General features: G+C 39.6%; 1 protein-coding gene and 1 long non-coding RNA gene across 3 annotated transcripts in view; one reads left to right on the top strand and one right to left on the bottom strand.

The window, feature by feature from the left end:
* Nucleotides 1–8,906, top strand: part of LOC133621656 (uncharacterized) — a 9,125-nt gene extending 219 nt beyond the window's left edge. The window contains exons 2-4 of the long non-coding RNA XR_009817683.1: nt 32–122; nt 1,200–1,255; nt 8,853–8,906. This is a non-coding gene — a long non-coding RNA (uncharacterized lncRNA). The remainder of the gene's footprint in view (nt 1–31; nt 123–1,199; nt 1,256–8,852) is intronic.
* Nucleotides 1–12,219, bottom strand: part of arhgef38 (Rho guanine nucleotide exchange factor (GEF) 38) — a 21,475-nt gene that overhangs the window by 7,837 nt on the left and 1,419 nt on the right. For both annotated transcript variants that reach the window (XM_061983879.1, XM_061983880.1), the window contains exon 2: nt 66–250. In XM_061983879.1, the coding sequence (XP_061839863.1) occupies nt 66–250 (185 nt within the window). The remainder of the gene's footprint in view (nt 1–65; nt 251–12,219) is intronic.

The raw sequence follows: 12,219 nt of genomic DNA, 5'->3' as shown, positions 1-12,219 counted from the left end.
GTAAAATGTGTTTTTTGTTGTTGTTGCATAGGTGCAACTGTACTGTGCAATCTACAAGACACGACCTGCAGGTTTCTTAGAGGCTGCACCACCTCCCGAATGCACAGCTCCATGTCAGTGAGGTAGTCTTTTTCAGTCTGCATCAGCTCTTGAATGACCTTTGACCTGCGCTTCATCTTTCTTAAACGGACCTCCTCTGGATCTAGCGCTGGTGAGGCGGGGGTGGACAAGTCATGCGGTGACATTTTTTCTGCGGAAGACGTGTTAGATATTATTTGTGACCAGAACATGATTTATGCAACTGCTATTCAACTGGTGGCCCAGGGGCCACATGCGGCCAGGGAATGACTTCATATCGGCCCCCCAAATTTAGTTCAGATATTTTTGCAGCAAATTTCTAACAATAGTAGAATGGTCCCATTGTATAGAGGACATTGGAATACTGTAAACATATTGGCAAATCCTTAAATTGACATTTTAACCTTACTACCTTTCCAGCAAACATAGAACCAAATCCAAACTTGTGATTTACGTAACTCAGGCATTCCTCAGGGCACCAGTTTAGGTCCTCTCCATTTTTGGCAGTTACAATTTTTTCGTAATGTGATTTATGTAATCAAGGTGTTGCTGTAGCTTGCTTGCATCAGAAGCAGTCAGGAGTCATTTGTTCAACTTTATAGTTATACTAGTGATGTTCCTCAAGGTTCCATATTAGGTCCTCTCTTTTTGATCTTTTGGGCTATTCAAATAGTGACCTATGAGTTTGGTTCAAAAATCTTGTGAGAGACTCACATTTTTTGCAGAAGGTCCATAAAAACAGCAGGCAGCTCCTGTCACTCAGACAAAATAAATACTGGTAGACCTAAATCAAATGTCTACGCTGGTTCTCCGTAATATACAAAAGAGACCAATAGTGAAGGAAGAAGTGTGGCCTTACGGTCCTTAGATTTCTGAAAATGTGGCCCCCCCAAAAATGTTGGATACCACCGTTCTATGCCATTTAGCAAAGCACAAATCCCCCCAGAGTGTCATATTTGCGTTGTTGTGCAGACCACTTCTTGTTTTACTGGGACGATGTAAGACCGCATGGCACCGTACCGTATTTAATATTTTTTGTGTTTTTTTTTTGTTGTTTTTTTTTTAGAGGGGTGGGGTGTCATTTGGAAATATATAACATTTCCCTGTAATTTTCCCACTAGCGTTGTCGAGGCCAAGTGGACTGGAAGCTGTGCTTGGACTGCCCACAGTGCCAAAGGTGATTTTCTTTTTTCCATAAAATGTAGATAATGCGGGAACGATATATGGTGGGAAGTCACCAGGAAATAAGGGCAAATGACAGGAGTTACCCGGGTAAAACGGGAGGTATAACAGCTTCAAAAGGGAAAAAAATTAAAGACATTTAATTACATTTAGGAAGTGCCATATTTTGGTTTGTTTGTCCATATTTGGTGGTGTGTGTGTGGTTCAGTGACGTGCGGTGAGGTTGATGACTGGTGAGGCACTGACTTCATCACAGTCAGATTTACAAACATATGAACCCTAAAGAGTATCTTATTCACCATTTGATTGGCAGCAGTTAACGGGTTATGTTTAAAAGCTCATACCAGCATTCTTCCCTGCTTGGTACTCAGCATCAAGGGTTGGAATTGGGGGTTAAATCACCAAAAATAATTCCTGGGCGCGGCGCCGCTGCTGCCCACTGCTCCCCTCACCTCCCAGGGGGTGATCAAGGGGATGGGTCAAATGCAGAGGACAAATTCCACCACACCTAGTGTGTGTGTGACAAGCATTGGTACTTTAACTTAACTTTAACTTTACACATACAAACTGTAGCACACAAAAAAGCACATTTAATAAAAAAAAACCTTATTATGGTCTTACCTTTACTTATAAATGAAGTCCATGCGCAGCTCCTTCTGAACAAAAGCATCGATAACTTGTTTATGGAAGTCTTCCTTATCTTTCTTCAGTTTTAAAAGTCTCTCTGTCTCGATGGAGATCTTCCTTTAAGTATTACCTCCTGCTTCGATTGAAAGTCCAGTTTAGAAAACTGTTTTATTTTAGATATGTAATCCTCCATGTTAATAGTCCAGGCGAGAGGAAAAAATAAACGATCGCTGCTAACTGTTGCTGCTTGTTGTCACTTCTTCTGCAGCCAAGTAGTCGCAGAAATGCTCCCTGGGATCACTACCGCCCTCTACCACCAGGAGGCGGGATTACTGCGAGCCTCACACAGTGCATCTTTGCAGCAGTTTTATGATTGCTCAGCACGAGAAATACGTTACACACATACAGTTGTTGACAAAACACATTGTACATTATATACCTCAGCTAACTAAACTATGGAAATGTGTAATATAATTCATATAGCAATACGGTCTCACTGCACAGCAGGCCAGCAGTTAGCCGAGTCATTGCGCAATCCATGGTGAGGCTCAACTCAGTGATGTGCCTCAACTGGCTGCTGATCACCGCAAGTTTCTTCTCAGTATTTGAACGGCAAATGTAAAAATTCAGGGATTTTGAATAAAAATAATCTAAAACTGGTGAAGTTAAATGGAAAATAACTTTATAATATAATCCCTGGATACATATAACACTTTTTTTTTACATTTTTTTCTTTCCATGATGGCACGTGAGGCCACGCCTCACCTGCCTCTCCTGACTGCATGTCGCTGGTGTGGTTCCACTTCGACTCAGACCAAAAGAGAGAATAACATCTTCTAACCAAACTTAATACCAACCAGAGCACGCTGTTCGGTATGGTGGCCACTGATTGGCTCAGCCTCAAGCAGCATTACTTTATTCGATTACAAGAGTTTAAAGGTGACTATGTGGTTGTTTGTTCATGTCCAGAGGGCTCTCATAGGGTTAAAAAAAAAACATATTTCCAACATCGTGAACAGGGGTTTTTATGCGTTAACTCTAAAAACATTTAATTTATAAATAATAATGCCTACTTTTAGGAAATTAATTTACCAACAATAAACAAGAAATTACTGTCCAGTATGTGTTTGTCTGTCCGTTTGTTTCTGGTTCATGGAGAATAAATACCTTAAGACGACTAGACCAGTGATTTTCAACCTTTTTTGAGCCAAGGCACATTCTTTGTGTTGACAAAATGCGGAGGCACACCACCAGCAGAAATCATTAAACAACAAAACATTGTCGCAATTGTTGGATATGAATTTAAACCATAACCAAGCATGCATCAATATAGCTCTTGTCTCAAAGTAGGTGTACTGTCACCACGTGTCACATCACCCCCTGACATATTTGGAGTTTTTTTTCTGTTTTCCTGTGTGTAGTGTTTTAGTTCTTGTCTTGCGCTCCTATTTTGGTGGCTTTTTCTCTTTTTTTGGTATTTTCCTGTAGCAGTTTCATGTCTTCTTTTGAGCGATATTTCCCGCATTTACTTTGTTTTAGCAATCAAGAATATTTCAGTTGTTTTTATCCTTCTTTGCGTGGACATTGTTGATTGTCATGTCATGTTCGGATGTACATTGCGGACGCCATCTTTGCTCCACAGTAAGTCTTTGCTGTCGTCCAGCATTCTGTTTTTGTTTACTTTGTAGCCAGTTCAGTTTTAGTCTCGTTCTGCATAGCCTTCCCTAAGCTTCAATGCCCTTTCTTAGGGGCATTCACCATTTGTTTATTTTTGGTTTAAGCATTAGAAACCTTATTACCTGCGCGCTGCCTTCCGCTGTTTCCGACATCTACAAAGCAATTAGCTACCTGCTGCCACCTACTGATATGGAAGAGTATTACACGGTTACTTTGCTGAGCTCTAGACAGCACCGACACTCAACAACAACACATCATTTGCAGACTATAATTACTGGTTTGCAAAATTTTTTTTTTTACCCCAAATAGGTGACATTAGATAATCTCCCACATCACACCAGACTGTATCTCACGGCACACTAGTGTGCCGCGGCACAGTGGTTGATAATCACTGGACTAGACTGTAGTACATTTGATTTGCTGTGTTCATGATTGTTTTTTATCCACCTATTTGTTATCTAGCTGTTTGTTTGTTTGTACGCAGGCTATTTCTTGGTTTACTAAGAATAACTAGGATGATGGGGTCATACCATATTTGATTCTGGGGGCTTGAATTACATGACGAAAATGAATAGATTCCACTAAAAGTAAAAAATAAATCATGGCGGATGTCCTTGCATGATTTTTTTGTGTTTGTGTATTTTGTCTATTCATATAAAACAGCACAGCAGGACCATATCATATTAGGTGCTGGGGCTGGAAGAACAGTTTCAGTGTAATTAAAAAAAAATCCTGAAGTTTAGTCTGACATTTAACAAGTGTTGTCACGACTTTGGCTGTGCTTGCTGTGTTTGTGTATAGACAGTACCTAAAACATTTCCAAGTATTAAAAGTCTTCTCGCCCATGCAGGGCGCTGCTAACATGCTGATCCGTCAGAAAAGAGCATTTTGGGGCAGAAAAAAAAACCTCCTGCAATATTGCACGGTGCTGTAATTATTGTGACTGGAGCGCCACAGGCCTCACTTAATATGCCAGTCAGGCTCACTGCGTTCTTTTTTTATGGCTTTGCTACCTAATCAGTCTGCGGCTGCTATGTGCTTCACTCCAGGCAAGAGAAATGCCTGCTCGCCGCCTAATCGATGCCACACGCAGCTTCCTCCTTCTGGCGGGATGAGAGGAAGAGGAAGGTTTCAGGGCTCCGTCTCCGGTTACGGAACTAATCGTGGCCCTGATGTAATACTCCGCCGTGCTCAGGCATTCCATCTGTTCAGGTTGGGAGTGGTGCACATTAATAAACAAGGACACTCACACTCATTCACACAACTATGCAAGCACACACACACACCACACAATTTGACCACAAACTCGCAACCACACCATTGACTGCTATCAAATACACTGATGTCAGAGGTTAAGAAACACCCTTGTTTGGGTCTTATACGCCCAACTTTTAATTGTGTAAAATGGCATTAGGATATGCCTAAAAATGTTTCACAAACAATTTAATATGGCCTATCAAAACCGTTCTCCAGACCATTTCCAGGGTTCTGTGTATCGTTTTAGTGGCTCTTAGAGCAGGAGTTCCCATGAAAGTGGATACAGTCCCTTTCACTGCTCCTGCTATTGAAAAGGATCCAAGGGAAACGGAAATACAAGACAAGGTGTATTCTGTATTGCCGTCTGGGACCTGGTCACTGCCAAGACTCGAGTTTTGTGACAAGAGACCACTTCAGGGTGGACCATGCGGCTAGTAGTGTGAATAAATGAATATGTATTCTTTTTTTGTGTCTAAAACTAGCGTATTTTTCGGACTATAAGGCGCACCGGATTATAAGGGGCACTGCTGATGAGCCGGTCTATTCAGGTCTATTTTCGTACAAAAGGTGCACCGGGTTGTAAGGCGCATTAAAGGGGTCATATTAGGGATGTCCGATAATGGCTTATTGCCAATATTTGATATTCCGATATTGTCCAACTCTTTATTTACCGATACCGATATCAACCGATACCGATATCAACCGATATATACAGTCGTGGAATTAACACATTATTATGCCTAATTTGGACAACCAGGTATGGTGAAGATAAGGTACTTTTTTTTAAAATTAATCAAATAAAATAAGATGAATAAATAAAAAACATTTTCTTGAATACAAAAGAAAGTAAAACACTATAAAAACAGTTACATTGAAACTAGTAATTAATGAAAATTAGTCAAATTAACTGTTAAAGGTTAGTACTATTAGTGGACCAGCAGCACGCACAATCATGTGTGCTTACGGACTGTATCCTTTGCAGACTGTATTGATATATATTGGTATATAATGTAGGAACCAGAATATTAATAACAGAAAGAAACAACCCTTTTGTGTGAATGAGGGGGAAGAAGGTTTTCTGGGTTGGTGCACTAATTGTAAGTGTATCTTGTGTTTTTTATGTTGATTTAATAATAAAAAAAAAAAATAAATAAATAAACGATACCGATAATAAAAAAAACGATACCGATAATTTCCGATATTAAATTTTAACATCTTTTAACATCTCTAGGTCATATTGTGATTTTTTTTCTACATTTAAAACACTTGCTTGTGGTCTACATAACATGTAATGGTGGTTCTTCTTCAAGCCACTATCTGACCGTCTCTTGACGATGTGCCATTTTGTAGGCTGTCTTATTTACGTGCCTCCACTTTGACAGCTTCTTTTCTACGTCATCTGTGTTGTAGTGTTTAGTACTTCCATAGCGAGTCTACTGAGAGATCTAAGTTAGAAGTTAAACCGTACGCTACTTTGTATTCAAAATGGCAACAGCGGAAGATGAATGCCCCACAACTAGGGGATAGAGCAGGGGTCGGGAACCTTTGATAGGCTCCAGCGCCCCCCGCGACCCCGAAGGGAATAAGCGGTAGAAAATGGATGGATGGATGAATACAACTAAATGCGTGCATTTTTAAGTAAGACCAACATTTTTAGAGTATAAGTATCTCATTCTTTTTAATAACATTGTTATTCTGAAGCTAACCAATAATAAATAAAATACTTCTTCCCATTAATGCGACTTCTTAAACAAATACGGTAGAAAACGGATGGATGGATTAAAATGCATGAGAATGTTTTATATTTTGAACGTTATTTTTAACACTGTGATTACCAGCGGAATTATTCAGTACTTATCCTGTTAAGTAATGTCAGCTAAGATTTATCTGAGAGCCAGATGCAGTCATCAAAAGAGCCACATCTGGCTCTAGAGCCATAGGTTCCCTACCCCTGGGATAGAGGAAAAAAAGGAGCTTATTGACTACGACACAGACTACAATGGCGGACACGCACACATTTTCGGGACTTATGCAGATTCCAAATACACATCAGCAGGTACCAATAGGTAAGAAAAGTTGGTTGTACATAATGTTGTGAAGAAAAATGTCTCCTAATATGTGCAATTTTGGGGTCCTTATACTGTACACACACGTAATGCTACACGTTCTATCAAGCGGTGCTGCTTCCTAGTTTACCAAAGTCATACTAAAACATTTTGACAGATTTTTGAGCGCCGTGTGTAATGTTCTATAATTTCAATGAAACATCAAAGTTTTGGTGTTGCTTGCTTATGGGTACTAGCTACAGTCATTTATTGAACAGGGGTCAACCTGCAATGCACGTATCTCTTATGTGCCATCTACTGGTCACACTTATCATTACACCATGTACCAAATAAAATTGTTTCGAGACTGGTAAACACAATCAGATTTAATCTGTGCATTAGGCGCACTGTCGATTTTGGACAAAATGAAAGGATTTTAAGTGCGCTTTATAGTCCGAAAACTGATACTGAAATGGTACTAAAATGATCCACTTTAAGAAACTGTTCAAATTCAAAGTGTTTAAAAAGTACAAGGACTAAGAATCCTGATAAACATTTGAACCTTATTAAAAAAGGAGAAAATCTTATTCGTCTTATGAAGGATGAATAAGGACATCAACGACTTTTCTGTTTTGTTTGATCAGTCGTTTTACTGCCGTGTTGCGGCACTGTTTGGAAACAATTAAGGTACAAAATCTTTCTAAATATCTAATTTCACAACATACCAGTGTATATCTGTGGCTTATAGTCCGGTGCGGCTAGTATATGAATTTTATAATTTTTTTCTAAAATTAAGTGGGTGGGGCTTATATACCAGTACGGCTTATAGTCCAGAAAATACGGTATGAAACTTGTCCAGAATTGTTTTTGAAACACACACCGCTCTTTGCTCATTTCCTACTGTAGTTACAGTGAATCTAAAGGCTATGCTTAGTCTGTTTTTTTTTATTTATTCTGTTTATTGTCACTTATTTTGACTCTTCCTTTTTTCTTTCCATTCCTCTCACAAACTTTTCCATCTCTCCGCCTCGGTTCACTCTGTACACATGTTTCTGTGTACTTACTACTGGTTAGAACAGGGAGCTCGTTGTTGACACCTCACCACGACACCCCAGGGTGTCCTGACCCACTGTTTGAGAAACACTGCGTTAAAGAAAGACAAACAAAAATGGCATTGCCTAAAGCACTACGTCTGGTCAGATTACTCTAAACACCCCTGAGGTTGTACAGCCTGGAATTTGACGGCGGAATTGGTGCAAAAAAGCTTCTAAAGATACAAAAAGGAGGTCTGTTTTGCTTTTTCTTTGGATTTTTTTGCAACACCTGTGTGTGGTGAGCTGACTCGCACTGATAGACAGTAGGGCTGCATTGTCAACATTAGCGTAAATGCTGGGTGCGCTAATGTTTTTACATTTTACAGTGGTTAACTTCTTTTTACGCTTGCATGACAAGAATGTTAAAAGGTGATGTTTGAAAACAACACCAATTCTGTTACCAGTAAGTCTTTGTCACCGTGACTATCAAGTTTTTAAGACTTTGTATTACAGGGTACCTATGATGATTTGAAATCTACATTTAAAAACACTTCCTTGTGGTCTAAATAATATGTATTTAATACACGTTGGTGTAGATTTTGCATAAATGTTGCTCCAAAGTCACTTTAATAACCTTTTTTTTTTTTAAGTCTGTCTGCAAGCTGTTCGATTCCCAAATTGTAAATGAAACCACGACCCACCCCCTCTGAAAGAGCTTAATGTACACTTTAGATATACAGTATATCTTGCAATTTTTTCCGAATACAGTCGAAAATTAACATATAGATTCACCCGGTCACAACATTAAGAACACTTGCGCACTCTTCCATCGATCATTTCGACCTGCATAAAAAAAGCTGCTAATAAAAGCATTGATTTCTCTGCATGTCGCACCTATTATGCGCAGATAAACATAATACTTTAACCTACATTTTTCCATGTGTCCCTAAAGCCTGAAGCTTTGACTGGAAGCTGTTACGATGCGGTCGCATGTTTATGCGTGGGTCGTTCCCCCAAGATGCAGACGGAACTCCGGATGCAGGGTGCAGGTAAGAAAATTATTTATTGTCCATAAATCGTTCGAAATACAAAAATACAGCGTGCCGATAGCACGGGGAGCTAATGGAATAGCTAACAAGAAAACAAATGGCTAAGTGTAGCTCAGGAATCCAGAGCTGCATGGAAGCAAATAAGACAGCCAGACAGTGTGTGGCGAAAAACAGGAATATGTAGCTCTCTGATTAGTGCCCAGGAGCAGGTGAAAGCGTCCCGAACACTAATCAGAGGCCGGTGAAACTAATCAGCACCCATGATAACCCATACACAAACCCAGGGGTGCTGAAAACAGAACTGAGGTAGTAAAACTAATAGAACAAAACATGATCCGAGCGACGGATCATCACAAAAGCTTTACTAAATGTCTAAATAAGTACGTCTATACTCCGCTGTGATGTCACGACGCAGCCAGACTGCAAAACCCTGCAACCAGAGGCATCCAAAACTGCGCGCAAGCTCGTGACGAAATGCGTGAACATTATGACATGACGCTTTGGCATTGTTTAACTTGAGTATCCCACATTGTAACAACATTTAAATACATCAGTAAAGCCAATATGTATCATAGTTCCCCTTTGAGCAGTTAAAAATGTGACCTAAACTGCCTTTTTTTTTTTTGATCAATCAAAATGAATCTGATGATGACAGCTTCAAACCAGAGCATATGACCAAATTGAGGTTCAGCTATACTGATATGCTGTAAATGGTAAATGGGTTATACCGTATTTTTCGGACTATAAGTCGCAGTTTTTTTCATAGTTTGGCCGGGGATGCGACTTATACTCAGGAGCGACTTATGTGTGAAATTATTAACACATTACCGTAAAATATCAAATAATATTATTTAGTTCATTCACGTAAGAGACTAGACGTATAAGATTTCATGGGATTTAGCGATTAGGAGTGACAGATTGTTTGGTAAATGTATAGCATGTTCTATATGTTATAGTTATTTGAATGACTCTTACCATAATATGTTACGTTAACATACCAGACACGTTCTCAGTTGGTTATTTATGCCTCATATAACGTACACTTATTCAGCCTGTTGTTCACTATTCTTTATTTATTTTAAATTGCCTTTCAAATGTCTATTCTTGGTGTTGGTTTTTATCAAATACATTTCCCCCAAAAATGCGACTTATATGTTTTTTTCCTTCTTTATTATGCATTTTCGGCCGGTGCGACTTATACTCCGGAGCGACTTATACTCCGAAAAATACGGTACTTGTATAGCGCTTTTCTACCTTCAAGGGACTCAAAGCGCTTTGACACTATTTCCACATTCACCCACTGATGGCGGTAGCTGCCATGCAAGGTGCTAACCACGACCCATCAGGAGCAAGTGTGAAGTGTCTTGCTCAAAGACACAACGGACGTGACTAGGGTGGTAGAGGCCGGGGATTGAACCAGGAACCCTCAGGTTGCTGGCACGGCCATGCGCCCAACCGCGCCACAACGTGTAATGTCATCGTACCTCTTTCTTCTGTATTTCAGGATCTTTTTGCATTTTTGGAGGGTTTTGTTTCAGTTGGATATGTTTATTTATTTATTTAAAGACATAAATTTGTATTACATTATTGTTTTTTTTGTTAATATCAGAGTCAGTTCTGCAGTTAGCAGCTTATGGATAGGGATCCACTGTTAAAACATACAAACCCCGTTTCCATATGAGTTGGGAAATTGTGTTAGATGTAAATATAAACGGAATACAATGATTTGCAAATCATTTTCACCCCATATTCAATTGAATGCACTACAAAGACAAGATATTTGATGTTCAAACTAATAAACTTTTTTTTTTTTTTTGCAAATAATAATTAACTTAGAATTTCATGGCTGCAACACGTGCCAAAGTAGTTGGGAAAGGGCATGTTCACCACTGTGTTACATGGCCTTTCCTTTTAACAACACTCAGTAAACGTTTGGGAACTGAGGAGACACATTTTTAAGCTTCTCAGGTGGAATTCTTTCCCATTCTTGCTTCATGTACAGTTTATGTTGTTCAACAGTCCGGGGGTCTCCGTTGTGGTATTTTAGGCTTCATAATGAGCCACACATTTTCAATGGGAGACAGGTCTGGACTACAAGCAGGCCAGTCTAGTACCCGCACTCTTTTACTATGAAGCCACGTTGATGTAACACGTAGCTTGGCATTGTCTTGCTGAAATAAGCAGGGGCGTCCATGGTAACGTTGCTTGGATGGCAACATATGTTGCTCCAAAACCTGTATGTACCTTTCAGCATTAATGGCGCCTTCACAGATGTGTAAGTTACCCATGCCTTGGGCACTAATACACCCCCATACCATCACAGATGCTGGCTTTTCAACTTTACGCCTATAACAATCCGGATGGTTATTTTCCTCTTTGGTCCGAAGGACACGACGTCCACAGTTTCCAAAAACAATTTGAAATGTGGACTCGTCAGACCACAGAACACTTTTCCACTTTGTATCAGTCCATCTTAGATGAGCTCAGGCCCAGCGAAGCCTACAATGTTTCTGGGTGTTGTTGATAAACGGTTTTCGCCTTGCGTAGGAGAGTTTTAACTTGCACTTACAGATGTAGCGACCAACTGTAGTTACTGACAGTGGGTTTCTGAAGTGTTCCTGAGCCCATGTGGTGATATCCTTTACACACTGATGTCGCTTGTTGATGCAGTACAGCCTGAGGGATCGAAGGTCACGGGCTTAGCTGCTTACGTGCAGTGATTTCTCCAGATTCTCTGAACCCTTTGATGATATTATGGACCGTAGATGGTGAAATCCCTAAATTCCTTGCAATAGCTGGTTGAGTAAGGTTTTTGTTAAACTGTTCAACAATTTGCTCATGCATTTGTTGACAAAGTGGTGACCCTCGCCCCATCCTTGTTTGTGAATGACTAAGCATTTCATGGAATCTACTTTTATACCCAATCATGGCACCCACCTGTTCCCAATTTGCCTGTTCACCTGTGGGATGTTCCAAATAAGTGTTTGATGAGCATTCCTAAACTTTATCAGTATTTATTGCCACCTTTCCCAACTTCTTTGTCACGTGTTGCTGGCATCAAATTCTAAAGTTAATGATTATTTGCAAAAAAAAAAATGTTTATCAGTTTGAACATCAAATATGTTGTCTTTGTAGCAACTGAATATGGGTTGAAAATGATTTGCAAATCATTGTATTCCGTTTATATTTACATCTAACACAATTTCCCAACTCATATGGAAACGGGGTTTGTACATCATCATATAATATACAAAATACTACAATACAATT

The sequence above is a fragment of the Nerophis lumbriciformis genome, linkage group LG25, assembly GCF_033978685.3.
Source record: "Nerophis lumbriciformis linkage group LG25, RoL_Nlum_v2.1, whole genome shotgun sequence".
NCBI lineage: Eukaryota > Metazoa > Chordata > Actinopteri > Syngnathiformes > Syngnathidae > Nerophis > Nerophis lumbriciformis.
The sequence above is the reverse complement of the archived record's forward strand: the minus strand, read 5'-3'. Positions and strand labels throughout refer to the sequence as shown.